Raw genomic sequence first — 19,851 nt, forward strand, 5'->3', positions numbered from 1 at the left:
AAAATACTATCGGAGGGACCTCGACGCGTGAGGTATTTTGGGTACACTACACGTCACGTTAGGGTTCGTGTTACAGGCACGCCCCTGTTGACGTCCCCTTTCGATCCTCGAAAGACAAGATGCAATACTCTGCGGTTACCACTAGATGTGGGACTATATGCACAGCATGTGAATTTAAGCAGATACAATCATCAGAAATGCTATTACAGTAAGTAATGCATGCCATATCACTCAATACTAAACATTAGAAACCCCTGAAAAGGAAGGTACAGATTAGTATTAGCACTACTAGTCCACAGAGATTCAATCCTAACTTCACAAGTCCATCACTATGATGTATGGGGCCTTGTGCCCAAAAGTTCAGCAATGTTCCATACAGTTTTGTGAAGCTGGAAAAAATGAAGGTAGGGTCTCTGGGGTCCAGTGAACAGTTCCAAGTGTCAGGAGACGAGTTAAACTAGCTAACAAACGTGTTCCTAAAGCCCTATTTACCTCCTTATATAAGCCTGGCTGCTTTGTCTACGCTACCATATACTCAGGTGGTCCAACTTTATAATAAGAGTGGAGTCTTGTATGGTCTCAGTCCAATAGTTTTACTAAGCCCTTAGTTGGACTTCAGAAAAAAACATATAGTAAATCTATCTAAACAGTCATAGAAGGAAAAAAATAAAACATATCGATAATCAGAATTATACCATAAATATATTAAAACCTTTTTAAATTTACACATCTATATTTCAGTTGTGTACACGCCTATTCATAAAATAAATAAACTAGTCCTTAAATGCACAACAGCTGTATATAAATATATACTTACTTTAAACCCAATATCACTAAATAGATAGAAAAATACACCTAATTTTTCCTTGAAACAGTAGTGTCTCAGTTCACCAATACTACTATGCTGGATGAAAGGCTCTAAACCCACAGTCACCAGCTAAGTATGTAATCTGACATATTTGTTCCTTGAGTCATTGCCGGCTGAACTACGGTGCTGGCTCAAAGGCTTTAAGCCTCCATCATTGGTTATGGTATCTTTTTGCCGTTCATTTCCATTTCTGTTTCTAATTGGCTGCGCATAGATACTGGTTATAGTCAGTTAAATCACCATTACAAACAGTTCCAATTCTAAAGTGCTTGTGCAATTTCAAAATTGGATTTTCAGCCCCAAGAAAGTCAAATGGCCTTTACTTTAAGACTTTAAAGGAGCTCATCTTCGTGGGGGTTGGGAAGAATTTTCAGTTTCGGTGCTAATTCCCTTTAACCTTAGAGACCCTCAGCTCGTTTTGCTAGAATCTGAGATCTTTTTGATTCTTAACCTCCTAAGTGAGTGGTACTTTTTGCTACTCACTCATGTGTTTTTCTCTGACTTTGATTTTTAACTGTTTAATGGAGTCTGGTAAACTCCATAGGCATCTGTTTTTTGCATAGTGACACACAGCACCCTCTGTGCAGTGCCACTGAGAAGTCCCTTGGACTTCTCTTATTGTTTAAATACATTTTCTTGTGTGAACTACAATTCCCAAGAACAATGAGATAGCTTTTATTATACTTAGATTTCTTTTGTGGGTAGCACACACCACCCTATGTGGAGTGCTGAAGGGTTACAAAGTAACTCCTTATCCCACTTCTCATGTAGCTTTTTTTGTTACACTAACTAACTTGAATGGCTGGTGGCAGTGGTTACTTTTTACTACCTTTTGTGATTTCTCAGCTGCAGTACAGCACCCATGGCTGACAGTTTTTCCAAAATGGCCCTGTCTTCTTTTTTTTTCTCGCAATTTCATGTTTGTTAGTTCCTTCTGGGGTTTTACTCAGTTTTAAACTAGGTCTGTGTTTTGCCTTTGGTGGGCTTCAGCCCTGAAGCCTGCCCAGGCTGCAGTGTGTCTGGGAAAGCAGGAAGTGAGGAAGGAGCCCAAAACTTCACTGGCCTTTGTTTGTAGGCATACCTGGCTGAAACGAGTTGCAACTGGGCGGGTGGCTGCCATAGAGGACAACCCCCCCGGTGTGATTGACAGCTGTAGGGCTGTGAATGAATGGGATTTTGCATAAAATACGAGGCTTTTGGGACTACAGGCAGAGTCGACCACTGGAACATCATTTCTGATGAAGAGGACGAGCAGAGACACCTGCAGCACATTTCAGGACCGCAGAAGCACCAGTGAAGCCTTGCAGCTGTGCTGACCCCGTTTTCATTTCGACAGGAAAGATGCATACAGGATGACTTCCTCCCCTGGGCTGGTGCAACCAGATAGGCTCGAGACCTGCTTTGTTTTGGCGCATCCCCGACTTTCTGCGACTTTCCTAGGCTGCAGAATCCCAGTGCCTGGGGACCCCTGACTATTATTGAGTGCATCATCTTCCCAAGAAAGAATCCGGCCAAAACCTCGTGGGCACCTTCAGGGACATCCAGGAGCAGGAACTCCTCATCCAGAGTCCCCCTCACCTGAGTTCAGGACTGAGGGACCGAAGATACTCCAACTGGAGCTATTCGTTTCTCTTTGGTGCTGAGAAAAAGACACCAAAACAACAAAGAGCCGCCGAATCATGTAGAATCCATTGCTGCCAAGTTCCTCTCCAGAGTGCTGCCGCAGAAGTTCGCCAGACGTCCTTCCTTTCGTCACCACGACCAAGGACGAGAAACAAAGGTCTGCATCACTGCATCAGGAAGGCATCCAGCTGGAACCTCTTCGCCAATTCTAAGGTACTGTGGGGCTTGTGGTATAACTACCTTTTGCCATTTCTAGTGCTCCCTAGCTTGGGAAGTGCTATTTTAACTCCTTTGAGTTGACCTCAACTCACCTGTGCACACCTTCCAGCTTGTGCTCCATTAAGGGGGCTCCCCTTGACCTCCTGCGATTTTTCAAAAAAATCCTGACTGTTTAATAACATTTTTCTAAGAAAAGCTGCATCCAAACCGGAACTGTCCCATTGACTTTGGCTGCCCTGGTTTCCTAAAGTCTCCTCTTCTGAAAACTATTGGTTTTGGCAGTGCTTGTTCCCTTACAGTTTTTAATTGTTGACACTATTATTGCTGGGATAAAAGACTGCCTACATCCCTCTGGGAGAAACTAACTATTGATCCGTTGAAAGTGTGTTCTCCTTTAACTCTAACCATTTTCCCTCCCAATATCAATTTTGTAATGGTGAACAAAAATAAGTGCTAATACTGACCTTGATTGATGTCACTCCGTGTGCTGGAAGATGTTTAGCATAGAAAAGAATTACTCACCTGCATTAATGGTTCTTGTTTAAATGAATTTTATCTTCCATTGAATGTTACTATTGGTTGCTGCTTTGTTTTAAAGAATCCTTAATTTGCCTTGTGTATATATAAATAAATAATTTAATATAAATAAGTGTGCAGGGGTTTACTTGGTACCCTGTGTTTACTGATTTCATTGTGCTACTCTACAGCTCACGTTACCCCTCCTAAAATAAGCCTGGCTGCTCAGTCACTCTACCAATGTGTGTAGTACAGGCCTATGTTAAGAGTTGGGTGTGCCTAATACAAAGAGATAAGTCTTGTGAAGTCCTGCTGCAGTTCCCCGCTTGTTCATTTATTTATTTATTGGGTACTTATAATGCTCCTGATAACACAGAGGGAGGCTGAGTTTGGACACCAAACAGACTAAGTACTTCTCTGCCTGTGGGAACCCGGTCTGCATAGACAGAGCGCTGCTCAAATTGCGGCGCCCATGCCAGAGAGCCATAATTGGACAAGCATTTATTTTGTTTGGGTTGACATTGAAGAGTTTGTGGTTGGTCTGGGCTGGTGTAAGAAGCTTGGGGAAGAGTTATATCATGCATGCCTTTGCACTAAGATATAAGGATCAAAGTGGTTCACAAAGATGTACCCGTCCACTGTGTTTGTGGCAATTCAGAACCTGCAAGATAAAGAGCTGATAATAGCTGATGTATGGTATGCAGAAGGATTTTTACATTTTATTTATTTATTTGCATTTATAACGTGCACAAGCGGCTCTGGGGCATCGTGGCACTCTTACAGAGTGATTACCTCACATAGGTAACACAACAGTAGTGAGGACATAGAATAAACAGAAATAGGACGCTGAATTGAAGAATACATTAGGCTATTGCTGAGGTTACAAATAAACAGCATGTATACGCCGGTAGTTAGGTACATTAGCAGAACAATAAGGTTTTTAGCGTTTTGCGGAAGGTGGAGTAAGATCTTTCGTTTCTATATTAGATAGTAAAACGTCACTGATGTTATCATGGCCTTGAGTACGTTCTCGTAGAGATAGTATACACGTTGTGGGGAGGTTGGGACAGACAAACGCGTTTGTCTGTCATTTGTGAGTATGTTGAATTTTGGGACGGTGCAATACACTGGCTGACACTATTGCAGGGCAAGCATCGATAGTTGCATTGCAAGAATGTGGGCCACTGTGGCGAAGGTGAACGGCTGCCGGAGGCCTTGGAGAAGAGTGCCATGGAAAGGAAGGCACTCCCAGCTAAGGCCCTGGTTTCTGACTTGATGGTTGATTGCTTTTCATTCCAGAGCAGACTAATGATGCTAGACTAATGATGCATGACCGTCACTGGTGTGTTGATTGGCTATTAAAGGGATAACGGTTGGGATAAGTGTCCCCCACCACTGCAAATTAAGGAGGGCCTTAGCTGTGGCACTAGTGGAAAAGACCACAATTACTATTTGTTCAGTAATTCTTCGTCTCAAAGAGCCTGGTTTGTTTATTTTATTCACACATATCAATTATGCCAGCAGAAGGGACACACACACACACACGCACAGGATGCCAAGTACGGAGTTGCTTTGCCAACGGAAGGGAGACACACACACACACACACACCCACGCACAGGATGCCAAGTACGGAGTTGCTTTGCCAACGGAAGGGAGACACACACCCACGCACAGGATGCCAAGTACGGAGTTGCTTTTAACCAAACACACTGTAATTGCTCTTTCCTTGTGACCAGCAGACATGTGCGGTCAAGTAAATTATCAATTGTAATTTAACTTGCACTTTTTGCTCAAATGCAGGCTGAATTTGAGTGCATAAATCCGAAAAAGAAACAGAAGAAGAAAAGCTACAAGAATTCGGGGGTAGTGAGTGTGAAACAGTGCGAGGTACGTATAGAACTTGGATGTTCTAATGCATGCAGTTTGTGTGTTGCTGGTTCAAACCATTTTTTTTTAGATAGGAAAGATTTAGTGGCTGGAAGGAACACGCTATTCTTTACAGCTCACTCTTTGAGATGTGGGCAGTTGATAACTTGTTCACAAACCTCTGGTTTATCTGTGCCCATATGATATGATTGTTTTTCAAAACACTTGTAGTGTTTCCAGATCTCTGGTTAATTAATCAACATTTGTCAAATCTAGACAATCTATTCTCCAAGGGTTGTCTTGTAGCAATGCAGATAAAGATCTGGTACAAAATGAACCATTAAAGATATTTAGCCTTGTTTCGCCGCATCAGTACCAGGTAAAGTGTGGCAATCAAATGAAAGTGACATGTATCTCAGCTGAAATCAATTACTGAAGCAACTATTTGAAAATAAATGCCTCCCATTTCATCTGTAAACTGAAATGTGTGGAGCATGCTGCGACATAGTAGGCCTGATTTCCAAAGATTTGAACTGGGGCAAATCCGCAGATGTTTGTGAGAAGCTCAGAGTTGCACCTCCTGGCTTACACCTTAACGTCAAAGCTTAAAGCTGGAGCAAATCTTCCGATGTCATGATGTTAGCGAAAATGTTCAGTTTCTGTGCTAATTCCCTTTATCGTGAGAGGCCCCAGTGCATTTGCTGGACTCTGGACTTTTTTGATTTTAACCTTCTGAGTGAGTGGAACTTTTTACCACTCACTCGATTTGTTACTCAGACTGGGATTCTGTATTCTGGGATTTCATGGTGTTTGGTAACCTCCATATGTGGATACAGGCATCTGCTTTTTGCTTAGTGTCAGCCAGCACCCTATGTGTAGTGTCGATGGGGAGTGCCATGGGCTCCTCTTTATAATTAAATACATTTTCTGTGAGAACTACAGTTTCCAGGAATAGTAAGATAACTTTTATCTTACATACCTTTTCGTTTGTGGGCCCAGCACACACCACCTTATGTGGGGTGTTGGGAGGGTTACATTGTAACTCCTTCTCCCACTCCTCTTGTAACTTTTTGTTACAACTGACTTAAATGGAGGGTGGCAGTGGTTACTTTTTACTACCTTTTGTGCAGTCGTGGGGACGAGAGGGAGGTCTTCTGGGAGCTCATGCAACACAATGGGAATGTCGGCGGTAGCAAAGCTCAAACTTCAATTCAGAGGCACTACGTGGTTTCAGCTCCTCGCATCTAGAGCAAATAGCAACACTGCGGTTCTCGGATACCACTTCAGACTTTCCTCGCATCTGGGGTCCAGCACTCTGTTGAGGTGGCTCAGGCTTGGTCAGTTCTGCTTCTGGGAAGTCAGAAAGGATCTTACTGGCGCTCGGGTCTGACTTAAAAGCGATGCACTCGATCTGGTGTTCCTCTCCCTGGCACTACGGTTTCAGCAGCAGCAGCAGTGGAAGTACAGCCAGCTGTGAGAGGATGTCCAGATGAGTTCACTTTGGGGTTGATTGGTCCCACCAACCCAAGGAGAGAAATCATCCTTGCAGGGCTTCTCTAGTCGAAACGAATTCGGAGCTTCAGCACAGCAGCAGGGCTTCACTGTGCAAACCAATGGACCAGGCTTCTCTTCCAAGTTCTTCTTCAGATTCCTTCGTCCAGTGGTCGACTCTGCCTTCCAAGCCAAAAAGCCTCGCCTTTAATGCAGGTTTCTCCCATTCATTCCAGCCTAGCTGTCAATCACATAGCAGGGTGGCTGTCCTCCTAGGACAGCCAGCTGGCCAATCACCTTTGGGTGCATGCCTGTAACCAAGGGGATTAAGCACAGGGAGGTTCGGGCACCTTTCTCACTTCCTGCCCCTGCCAAACATACTGGGGCCAGAGGCGGGCTTCACTTGTGAATCCCACCAAAGACAAAACAAACAAAGGGACCGACCTGATTTGGCACGCAGAGTAAATCTCAAGAATGACCTTTGCAACAAGAATGGCAAAAAAACAAGACCGGGGCCATTTTGACAAAATGGGCACCTATGAGTGCCTTACTGCAGCTGCGAACACAGCCCGCGGTAAAAACACACAATGGAAGTAAAAAGTAAACTACTGCCACCTTGTAGAAAGGGTAACATAAAAATGTTACATGGGAAACAAGACATAGGGTATACTAAGTAACCTCTCCAGCACCCCATGGTAAGATAGTGTGGGTTGGGTCTAGAAAGTTACAAAATGTAAGCAAAGTCAGTTTCACTTCAGTGCTCTTGGAAACAGTAGTTTCACCAAGAGAAGGTATTTAAACCTTTGGGAAATCTAAGAGACTTCCCTGTGCCACTGCACTCAGGGTGATGTGTGTCACAATGTAAAAATGATGGCTATGGAGTTTGTCACACTCCAAAGTCAAAAGAAACAGAGTCCAAATCACAGAAAAATACACGGGAGAGTGGGACAAAGGTCTCACTCTCTCCAGGTTATAAATTAAAAGTCCTAAAGTCCAGCAAAAGAGCTGAGGGTCTCTAAGGCAGAAGGGAATTAACACATTTCTGAGAATTCTCCCAAACACTCGTTGTTAGAGAGAATTCTCAAAAATGTGCTAATTCCCTCCACCTTAGAGACCCCTAGCAACTTTGCTGGATTTTGAAGACTTGATTTTTTTAACCTGGAGAAAGTGAGGCCCTTTTTCCCACTCTCTCATGTATTTTCATGTGAATTTTACCTCTGTGTTTCTTTTGATTATGGAGTCTGACGAACACCTGAACACCATGGGCATCATCTTTTACATTGTGTCACACAGCACCTTCAGTGCAGTGACACAGGGAAGTCTTTTAGATTTCCCAAGGTTTAAATACCTTCTCTGGGATAAACTACTGTTTCCCAGAACAGTAAAGTGAAATTGACTTTACTTAGCAGTGTACTTGCTAGACCCAGCAAATCTCACAATTAAGTGCTGGAGGGGTTAATTAGTATCCCCTGTGTCTAGCTGCTCATGTACATTTGTATGTTACCCTTTTCTCACAGAATGGCTGGTGGCAGTGGTTTTGTTCCAAACTACCATGGATTACATTTACCGGGGCTGTTCGGCGCTCCGGTAACGCTAACCGCGGGAGCCATCTTTTTCAAAATGGCGCAGAGCCATCTTTGACAAAATGGTCCCGGTCTTTATTTTTTGCCATATCTTTGTGGAACGATCCTTCTAGAGAGTTTCTCTGTGCACCAAACCAGGTGTGGTCTCTTTGTTCCTTTCGCCTTTGGCTGGGTTTCTGAGTGAAACCCGCCTCTGGCTCCAGAGTGTCTGGTGTAGGCAGGAAGTGAGGGAGGTGCCCGAAACTCCCTGTGCTTAGCCTCCTGGGAGACCCAAATACACTCTGTGGTGATTGGCCGGCTGACTGTCTGGCAAGGACAGCCACCCTGCTGGTTGAGTGACAGCTATGCAGGAGTTAATGGGAGAGAACTGAATAAAAGGCAAGTCTTTTGGCTTGGAAGGCAGAGTCAACCACTGGACGAAGGAACCGAAGAAGAGCTTGAAGAGGACTCCTGTTGCAACTCCTGGACCGTTGGTTTGCCCGGTGAAGCCCTGCTGCAGTGCCAACTTGCCAAGTTCGCATCGACAGAGAAGCCCCTGCAAGGACGACTTCTCCCTTTGAGTTGGTGGGTCCAATCAACTCCAAAGTATGCCACCTGGACACTCATCTCGGAGCTGGTTGAATTTCCTCAGAATTGCTACTGGAAACCTTATAGCCAGGGAGAGGGACACCAGATTGTTTGTGTTACTTTTAAGCTGGCCTAAAGCTTTTGGAAGATCCTCCGGACTCCCACAAAGCAGGACAGACCAAGCCTGAGCCCCCTCAGCAGAGTGTGGGACCCCAGAAGCAAGTACAGTCCACCTTGACAGTCAGGAACCACGTTGCGGGAGATGAAATGCAAAACAGCCACTGAAAGTGAAGTTTGCCGGTTGCAGGTTTTGACAGTCCCAGTGCAGTGCAGGAGTCCCCCGACGTCCTACCTCTTGTCCCCATGACTGAGGCCCAGGAACAGTGAGATCTGCAGAACTGCACAGGAACAGAAGTCATCAGCTGCATCTTTTCTTCTTTACCAAGGTACTGTAAAACAAGTCTAAGAGAACTTACCTCTTACTGTAGAAGTGCTTGTAACTTCCACAACTCACAGGCCTAATCAGCTTGTGGCCCTACATTTGATTCTTCATTTCATCAAAGACTCCTAAGAACTTGTGCAAATACTTTTCCATTTATTTACCAGAAGTGCTTTACCCTATCCAAGACTTTTGTCCATTGACTTTGGCTTAGCCTATTGAATTCAATGACTCTTCTAGTGAACTCTAAAAGGATCTGCACTGCTTAGGAATAATAGTGATCTCTTGTGTTCTAATAATCTTTGCATTTTACCAACTTTTAAAGAGTGTTCTGAATGCCAGCAGTAAGATATTAATGTCCCCAGCATCCTTGTTACTGAAGTCACCTTTGGGTGTAGGTTGTGTCTGTGGGCCATCCCAAAAGGGTCTTGTCTGATTCAGAAACTCAAAGTGTACAGTATTGAAGTATATTTGTGTGTTACTATTCCATTGCTTCCTTCTGAAGAAAGCATTATAACTGACCGATAAATAAATTAATAATTGTTTATGTAAGAAACCTTGAGTATAAGAGTTTATTTAAATACCTGTAACTGTGAATCTTTGTGTAACTCCACTACAGCTCACATTTCCCCTCTTGAGACAAGCCTGGCTGCTCAACACGCTACCAAAACTGTGTAGTAAAAGCTTATACCAAAGGTTGGGTTGCCTATACCTGTAGTCATAGTTGTTTGTAGTGTTCCCAGAGGGTACTGCATTCAAACTTTGCCTAATACTCGTCCCCCAGACTAAGGGACAGGAGGATTTAATCCACTCCTGGATGAATCTCCTTTCTCCAGTCGGTCATACTTTCTGGAGAGACCATCAGCATCGTGGTGATTACACCCTGACCTGTGTTCTATGGGGAAATCAAACCCCTGAAGGCTGATCGGCCTTCTTAACAATTTAGGATTTTCTCCCTTCATCTGCATTAACCATCTCAAGGGTTGGTGGTCTGTTTGAATTACAAATGTAGATGCATACAAAGTATGGTCTAAAGTTCCTCAAAGACCACACAATGACAAAACATTCACGTTCTATGGTTTCCCACCTTGTTTCTTGGTCCTTCAGTTTCCTACTGATGAAGCAGATAGGGTGTTCCCTGCCTTTCTCATCCAGCTGACTCAGAACTGCACCTATTCCTGTATTTGAAGCATCATTTTTTACAATAAAGGATTAGTTATAGTCAGGAGCTTTCAAGACTGGAGCTTGACAAGGGGCTTTCTTAAATCCTTCAAATGCCTTAGTGCACTCCTCATTCCACCTGTTTATTTTGGGGAATTTGGGTGAGGAGATCACATTCAAGGGAGAAGCTATGGTCCCATAGTTCTCTATGAAGTTCCTATAGTAACCAGTGAGACCTAAAAAGGCTCTCACTTGGGTTTGAGTAGTAGGGGTGGCCCAGTCTTTTACAGCTTGTACCTTGCTAGGCAATGTCCTTCTTTTACCTCCTTCTACCTCGTGTCCAAGGAAGACCACTTTACTCTGACCAATTTGATGTTTACTTGCCTTTATGGTCAGATTGGCCTGCTCAAGAGCCTGAACCACATAGCCTAGGTGATCAATATGTTCTTTCCAAGTAGGGCTGAACACTGCAATGTCATCCAAGTATGCCATGCAGAAGTCCTCCATCCCATTCAGAACATGATTGACCATCCTTTGGACTGTAGCAGGTGCATTCTTTAGTCCAAAATGTATAACCTTAAACTGGTAGAGGCCTCCTGGGGTTGGAAATGCAGTTTCCTCCTTGGCATGGTCTGTCAGAGCTATTTGCCAATAGCCTGATGTTAGGTCAAATGTACTGAGGTGCTTGGCTGAATCAAGTGTGTCCACCACCTCATCTGTCCTAGGTAAATGATGGGCATCAGTGGTAGTGACTGCATTAAGAGCTCTATAGTCCCCACATAATCTCACCTCCTTGGATCCTGCCTTGGTTTTTAGCACTACTGGGCTAGCCCATGGACTGGTAGAGGGTTCTATTACCCCGAGATCAAGCATCTTCTTGACCTCTTCCGTTATGTGGGTTCTTACATGGTCTGACATCCTGTAACCTCTGCTTTTAACAGGTAAACATTCACCAGTGAGAATCTCATGCTGGCCCCAAGGTGTCAAGCCTGGTGTCAGTGAAAACAGGGAGGCATACTGATTTAATAGAGTTTTGCACTCTACCTGCTGTTCCAGTGTCAGATCAGAAGAGAGATTGACTCCTTCTATCTTCCCATTTAAAGGATGTTCCCTGAGGAGATCGGGCAGAGGTTCACTCTCCTCCTCCTCCTGAGCAGATGCTAAGAGCAGAGCTCCTAGTTCTGGTCTAGAGACATAGGCCTTTAGGCAGTTGGTGTGAAAGACCCTGGGGGCCTCCTTAGGATTGCCTAAATCCGCCAAGTAATTGACCTCTCCAAGTTTTCCCACAACCTTGAAGGGTCCAGTCCATTTGTCCTGCAAGGCCCTCTGCTTTGTAGGCACCATAACAAGACCTAGCTGGTCTTGAGTAAACTCAACCATGTTGGCCTTCTGGTCATGCCAATGCTTCACCAGAGCCTGACCTGCTTTCAAGTTATCAGAAGCTTCTGTCATCATGTGTGTCATTCGGAGAACTAACACATAGTCAGTGACTCTCACTGGCTTGTGGGAAGGAGCACTCTCCAACCCCTCCTTAATTAGGGCCAATGGACCTCTAACAGGATGACCATAGAGAAGCTCAAAGGGACTGAATCTAACACCTTCTTACACCTTCTTGAGGGACTTCTCTATAAGCAAAGAGAAAGCATGGCAGTAGAAGGTCCCTCTTTCTTCTAAGGGGTTCTTCTAAAGCACCTATCATGCTCTTTGTAGTTCTGTTAAACCTTTCTACCAACCCATTGGTCTGGTGATGGTAGGCTTTTGAGAACTGCTAGGTTACTCCACAGTTTTTCCACATTGCTTGCATGTAGTGGAACATAGAATTGGTCCCCCTGTCAAAGATCACCTTCTTAGGAAAACCTACTCTGGTAAAAATACCAAGTAGGGCCTTTGCCACGGCCTGAGCTGTGACAGTCCTCATAGGTTATTCATGATACCTGGTAGCATGGTCTACCACAAACAATATAAATCGGTTGCCTGAAGATGTTGGAGGGTCTAGGGGACCAACAATGTCGATTCCCACCTCTCAAAAGGGACTCCCACCACTGGGAGGGGCACTAAAGGTGCCACATTCTTGGCTCCACTCTTGCCAGATGTCTGACAAATGTGACAGCTCCTACAGAATTTATCTACATCTAACCCCATTTTAGGCCAGTAGAAATACAGACAAATCCTTCCTTTGGTCTTCTTAAAGCTTAAGTGACCAGCTAAAGGGATCTCATGGGCTAACTGTAGGAACTGAGGTCTTACTTCTTGAGGCACTACAAGTCTTCTGTAGTCCCCTGGAGTAGACTCAATAGGTTCACTGTAGAGGAGGCCATCCTCCCAGTCTAACCTGTGCTTCCCTGGCTCTTGCCTTTCCAGCTGGGAAGCTGCCTGTTGGCGAAGACCTTCAAGAGTAGGACACTCTCTTTGACCTCTGCTGAAGTCTGCTCTACAAGGGCCACCTTCTGAAAGTAACGTCTTTAACTCAGGATGGTCTTTAGGATCCAGATCTACAACAGGAGGAAGGTCTTCTTCCAGCTCTGTATCATCAGTAGCTGACTCACCATCCTCTGGTGGTTTCTCACACTCAGCCTCAGCTGGTGTAGGAGTCACAGGTGTGACTTGGGACTGTCCTCTTGGGATGTCCTGGTTTTCTGCACAGGGGTGCTTCTCTTCTTATTTTCTGACACCTTGGGTTTCCCCTTTGTCTCTTTCTTCCTGGAAGTAGAAGTTTGTTCTTCCGGCAGACTGGGTGTTATAGGTTCTTCTGTAACAACCCACTGAGAGTCATCCAAGGTGAGCTCTCTGGCCTTCTTATTTGGTCCTGCTTCCTTTTACTGGGAGGCCTTGGGGTGCTTGATAAACTCCAAGAGTCTTTAAGTCATTCCCCAAAAGGACTCTCCCAGGCACCTCACTCTGAACACTGACAGGTATTCTTACAGTCATATTGTTGCACTGGATGAGAGCTGGTAGTATTGGAACCACCTCCAAGCTTAGTGCAGCCTTTTTGTGTTTTAGCAACATCCTCAGGTTTGAAAAAGGTTTCATCCACCACTGTGATGCTGGGCCTGTGTCTCCTGACCATTTACAAGTACACTGTCCTTGTAGTATTGTTTTGTGTTATTTGGTATAAAGGTATACACATCTACATTATGTTGTTCCCACAGACCCAGGGACACTAAAGAAACACTGGCTGAGATCCCATTGGGGTCTTCACCCAATAGATGAAAGTTTCTACTTGCCATATGGACTTGTCCCTCCCCTTAAAGTTTACCCTTGCATCTGGGATCCCGTTTCATATGGTCAGTGGACCCACAAGCATAACATTTACCAAATGTTTTCTGGAATGAGGGTTTCTGCTGACCTCCCTCTGGTTTGGCACCAGAGGTATCACTAGACTGTCCTGGTTTCCCATGTGGCTTACCCTTCTTATGTTTGTGGCCTTCTTTTGGATGGGAAGTTTTAGAATTTTGTTTGTCATCTTTCTTGTGCTGCTTCTCCAGATCCTTTTTATGAGTGGCCCCAGAATCCTTGTGAGTAGCCCGGTTGGCTGGCAACCCACAAGTCAACAGCCTTTGCTAGCTTCTTCGGATCAATCTCTTTTGAGTCAGCCAAATGCTGGTCAGGCTTCCTGACTGACTTTATCCATATTTGGTATGTTAAAATTGCTGTTCTAGTGGAGCTTAGCCTTGTGACGGTTTTAGTTGAACAAAAGCAAAGTAAATACTTAGTGTAACAACGCTACAATAGATCCTCACCGCCTGCCACCAGTGCTAGGCAAGATTGTGAGCAGTACCCTTTGGGTGCACTACAACAACCTTGTCCTCCTGGCAATAGGAACCCAGCCTTTGGTATAAGGCTGTACTACACAGGTTGGTAGTGTGGCTGAGCAGCCAGGCTTGTCTCAGGAGGGGTCAATGTGAGCAGTAGGGTGGTTACACAGAGATTCACAGTGACAAGTATCCAAATAAACAATTACACTCAAGGTCTCTTGATTAAACAATTATTAATTTATTTAACAGTCAGTTTGAATAAGCCTTCTTCAGAAGGGACAATATAATAGTAACACTCAAATACACTCCAAAATACACACTCTTTGCTTCTCTAGATCAGAGCAATACTGCAAAGCATGTTAAAGAAAAAGGGCTTCAGAATAAGACTGGAGATCACACAATTATTCTGAAGCAGGTAAGTACTTTTGAGCCCCCCAATCCAAAGTAAGTTAACTCTTTCCTGAATGTCAGGTAAAACATACACATTCACAGGAGATAAGAGTCATTCAGGGAGCCAGCCCAGCCAATGTCAATTGAACAAATGTCTAGGTGAGCTGAAGCACTTCTTGTAGGTAGTAAAAGTCTTGCACAATGGTTAAGAAATCTTTGTAGAAAAAGTAGAATCAAAGTAGGGTCACAAGCTGGGAGGCTTACGAGGTGTAGAAGATGCAAACAACTCTACAGAAGCAACCAAGAAAAGTCTCAACTGAGAACAAGTAAGGTCACAAGACAAGAGGTAAGTTCTCTTAGACTGTACAGTACCTTTGGTTAGAAGAAATGGTTCCAGCTGGCTTCTGTTCCTGTGTGGCTCTGCATATCCTGTTGTTCCTGTGCCTCAGTGGTGGGGACAAGAGGAAGGACTTCTGTGGACTGCTGCAACACAACGGGACGGTCGGCGACAGAAACGGACAAATTTCTATTCTGCGGCACTTCGCGGTTTCAGCTCCTCATGTCTCAGCAAATAGCACCACTGCTGTCTCACAGATACCACTCTGGACTTTCCTCGCAACTGGGATCCAGCACTCTGTCGAGGTGGCTCAGGCTTGGTCAGTCCTGCTTGATGGGAGTCTGGGAGATCTTCCAGCAGCTCTGATCCATCTTAAAAGTGATGCACTCCGTTTGGTGTTCCTCTCCCTGGCACTTCGTTTCCAGCAGCAGTGGAAGTACAGCCAGCTCCAAGAGGATGTCCAAACGAGTTCACTTTGGAGTTCATTGGTCCCACGAACTCAAGGGGAAAAGTCGTCCTTGCAGGGCTTCTCTAGTCGAAACGAATTCGGAGCTTCAGCACAGCAGCAGGGCTTCACCGGGCAAACCAACGGTCCAGGAGTTGCAGCAGGCGTCTCTTCCAAGTTCTTCTTTGGATTTATTTGGTCGATTCTGGCTTCCAAGCCAAAAAACCTCACCTTTTATGCAGGTTTCTCCGATTCATTCCAGCCTAGCTGTCAATCACACAGCAGGGTAGTTGTTCTTGCCCGACAGCCAGCCGGTCAATCACCTTTGGGTGCATGCCTGTAACCAAGGGGATTAAGCACAGGGAGTTTCAAGCACCTCCCTCACTTCCTGCCCCTGGCAGTCATACTGGAGACAGAGGCAGGCTTCACTCGTTAATCCTGCGAAAGACAAAACGAACAAAGGCACCTAACCTGGTTTGGCGCGCAGAGTAAATCTCAAGAAGAACCTTTCCAGCAGGAAATGGCGAAAAAAGAAGACCGGGCCATTTTAACAAAATGGCCATCCATGGGTGCTTTACTGCAGCTGTGAACGCAGCCCGCGGTAATAGCTCCCAATGGTAGTTAAAAGTAAACCACTGCCACCAGCCATTAATTGTAGAAAGGGTAACATAAAAATGTTACATGAGAAACTAGACAAAGGCGATACTAAGTACCTCCTCCAGCACCCTATTGTAATGTAGTGTGTGCTGGGTCTAAAAAGTTACAATTGTAAGTAAAGCCAATTTCACTTTACTGCTCCTGGAAACAGTAGTTTATCCAAGATAAGGTATTTAAACCTTTGGGAAATCTAAGAGACTTCCCTGTGCCACTGCACTGAAGGTGCTGTGTGTCACAATACAAAGATGATGCCTATGGAATTTGCCAGACTCCAAAACCAAAAAGAAACACATTGTTAACTCACAGAAAAATACATGAGAGAGTGGGAAAAAGATCTCAGTCTCTCCAGGTTAAAAATTAAAAAGTCCTTGAGTTCAGCAAAAGTGCTGGGGGTCTCTAAGGTAGAGAGGAATTAGCACATTTCTGAGAATTCTCCCTAACAGTTTTCTTGAAAAATAGCTTTTTCCTGCAAAATATCTTTCTAAAAACATTTCTCTTCAATAAATCATAAGCACATTTAGAGTTAAAGCTGGGATTAAAGATGTGGTTAAAGGTAAAGATGAAGATAAGGTTAAAGGAGGGAATTAGGGATTCCCCTGCCAGAATGTACAAATGAAGGCAAAAAGGAACAATTTAAAACAAACTCTTTCTGAGCAAAACATCTTTAAATAAGGTGAAAAACATTAAGCACAAGTGAAACGCTAAATGTAATCTGAAAGTAATAATTCAAAAGATTTTATTTCAAAAGCAATCCATAAAATGGAAAAGGGTTATTGTTCAAACAAAAAGTGACAATTGAAAAAAATAATTTTCGAAAATAATATTTATGAAACGGCTCGACTGTTGGCCGATGGAGCACATTTTGTTCAGTGTGCCCTCTACACGTTTTGCTCATGCTTTAAAAAGAATAACTCTTGATATGATTTCGAAATGAACAAAGTGTGAGCATACTTGTGTTTTTTCCAGGTTTCCCTGTAGGCTGTGTTGTTGTGACCATGCAATGCCGCTGAGCAGACTTGTGTGGACGTTAAAGAACCTTATTACGAGTTTGGTGGTAATTTGGTAGTAGATCTGCTGAATAACCGTCAAACTCAATTACCGTCACACTGCAGATCTACAGCGGGATTACAAGTGGTGGTAGGGTGGTGTTAATCCATTAAACCCCATTTACGGAGTCCAAAGGTCTCCATGGGGAGTTCAGCGGAATTACCGCCGCATGCAGTAATTCTTTGGCGGTACGGTGGACTATTTCCCTCCCGCTTTTTGTTGGAGGTAAATCCTCCACCTTACCACCAAACCTGGAGTACAGCGGTGCAGTAATGCAGTGGTAACGGAATTACCGCTGTTTTGACCTGCACCGCTGTACTTGTAATGAGGCCTTGAGTCAACTCGTGCCTACTGCTCAGCCTGCTCAGCTTGGAAAGTGTTCAATGTGTCATACATGTTAGTCATTGGTTATCGTTTGTTGATAAGGTTGAATCTTAATGTCTTATGTCAGCTTTTCAATTCTTGCACTTATGAGACTAATCTCTCTATGGTTTCCTTCTAGATTATAGTTGAGTACACATTCCTTGACTACATCATGGGAGGATGCCAGATGAACTTTATCGTAAGTAAAGTTTGCACTCACATTTATAGGTTTGTGTTCCATAAAACGAGTACTGCTTGCTGCGTGTGGCTTTAAGCAGTGAAATGTACAGGAAGATGGTGGAAGTTTCTGTACATTTTGTGAGGCGATCTGCTGTGTATATTTACCAAATTCTGACTTCCACTAACTGTGTGTTCCTGCTTCCCGTTCTGGAAGAGCATTTTCTAAATACAAAACGATTTTAATGATGTGGTTGTAAACTCAAAATGCATATTTCTATTCAAGGACATATGTCCTTTGCTTCAAAATTAATGAATTGCTGAAAGGCAATACTGGGTAGGGTGAAAGGTCTAAGTGTTGTAGTTTGCGACAGCAATAATAACTTTTCTGCCTTAGTAACATGCACTCAATGATTTCAGGGTGTGATAATGGCAGACAGTCATGTTGGTGCTTCCGTGAAAGTACATTTTTTGCATTGTTTTAAGGTCTTAGGACTTTTCTCTACAGGGCATACAGCTGTCCCGCTTCAGTTGATCAGAGGCAAATGCCCCCACTTCCTCCCTCATCCTACCAATCAAGGCAGCCGGCCACGGACCCCACACACCATGGGGCCTCATCAGGAGGATGGCAGTATCCCGGCAGTAATAGCGTCGGGATACCGCCTACACAAATAGCGTTACCGCTTCTCGGTTCGGCGCAATTTCCGTCAGATCCCGATTAGTGGTAAGGCGGCTAAACCCCGTTCCCCCTTGCATCCATTGGACTCAATGGGGTTTTTCAGCACTACTAGCGCTGGAGCAAGTTGCGCCTCTCCAATAGCACCGAAAACAGGCAGAACATAGCGATTTTTACCTCCAAAAAAAGCCAACTCGTTATTGGGCCATCCCTTAAGTTCGGTGGTAATAGCATTACTGCCACATTTAATGGCTACCGCCCAACTCCTGATGAGGCCCACCATCACAGCCTCTGCTCCTGGGGCTTCCCCTGCTATCTCCTGGCCTCGACAACTCTGACACCACTCACCAATGGACTCTCAAGCCTGCAGGAACTGCAGCCTTATCTTGCTCCAAAACACAGGCTCCAGCCTGCCAGAGCCTCTATCCAACTTGACTCATCTGACTGCTATGAGACAGCTACCCAAAGACCCCATGCACCATCACAGCTGCCACTCCTCGGACCTCCATTGTTGCCTCCTGCCCTTGGCTACTCTGACGCTGCCCACTAATCCGCTCTCCACCCTGCTGTGTCACGTGAAGGACCACATTGGCTTAATCCTTCTGCTGACTCGGGTGTTCTCACTGTGGGCCTTCTTATCTAAGAAGAGCCCCTCCAAGGGCACTTTCTCAGTCCCTGTTTCCCCTGGTTCGCTCCTGGCAGCACCTAGTTAATATTTCAAATTTTCTTTAGCTCTCTGTTTACATTTGGCATGGTCTTTTTGCTATCTCGCCCTTGCCTCTTTTCTCCTCTTTCTTTTTTGCTGTTTTTCGTCACTTCTGTGCCTTCCTATATCACAGTCCACTTTCCATCTCGACAAACTTCCTGCCCTCCTTCCATTGCTGTAACTTAGCCAATTTTCTCTATCCTCGTATCTCTACTTCCCCTTCCTCCATCTCTGTCTGTCGGTCTCTGGGATATCCGACCTGCTTGCAATAAATCTCACCCCATCCTTCATCGTTTTCTTTGCTTTAATCTTGATTTTCTTTGTCTAACAGAAACCTGGATGTCCTCATCTAACACTGCTACCGCAGATTAATTTATTTCCTTCCTTGCACACTTTGCCCACTACCCCCACCTCCTTGGAAGGGCCGGGCAACTTCTGTTCCATTCTTCCTGAACACTTGCTCCTTCTCCTTCTAGTCTTCCTGTCTTTCCATCCTTTAATTATCATTTTTTAAATTTTTCTCAACCTCTCTCTCTATCTTTTCCCATTCTCTACCACTCACTCGGCCCTTTTACTACACTCTTCAATGCCCTTGACGTACTCTTTCACTCCCTTCTCTGTATATTCTTAACAGGGATTTCAATCTCCATCTTCCTGCTACTATTTCTGTTCCACTCTTACCTCATCTTAATTCCTTTAATCTGATTCAACTCCCTACTCCACCCTCTCACTCCTCTGGTTCCTCTCTTGGCCTACTATTCACCTCTTTCTCCTGCGACACTCGGTCACGGCCTATCCCTCATATTCATCCGATCACTTTCTTATCTCCTCCCCTTCTCTTCCATCTCCCATTCTCTACTCTCCTCCTTCTGCCTTTTTTCATCGTTTCCTTTGTCTGTTTAATTTCTCATTCCTTCTTTCACCACTTTCTACTTCTCTTGACCACATTAAAAACGTCTCTCTC

General features: G+C 44.5%; 1 protein-coding gene across 2 annotated transcripts in view; it reads left to right on the top strand.

Annotated features, from left to right (window-relative positions):
- The window catches only part of CPNE3 (copine 3), a 444,306-nt gene that overhangs the window by 296,186 nt on the left and 128,269 nt on the right, over window positions 1-19,851 (top strand). For both annotated transcript variants that reach the window (XM_069621306.1, XM_069621305.1), the window contains exons 9-10: window positions 5,028-5,114; window positions 17,468-17,527. In XM_069621306.1, coding sequence (XP_069477407.1) covers window positions 5,028-5,114; window positions 17,468-17,527 — 147 coding nt within the window. The remainder of the gene's footprint in view (window positions 1-5,027; window positions 5,115-17,467; window positions 17,528-19,851) is intronic.

Source organism: Ambystoma mexicanum, chromosome 5q (genome assembly GCF_040938575.1).
Source record: "Ambystoma mexicanum isolate Mex_15411 chromosome 5q, UKY_AmexF1_1, whole genome shotgun sequence".
NCBI classification, from domain to species: domain Eukaryota; kingdom Metazoa; phylum Chordata; class Amphibia; order Caudata; family Ambystomatidae; genus Ambystoma; species Ambystoma mexicanum.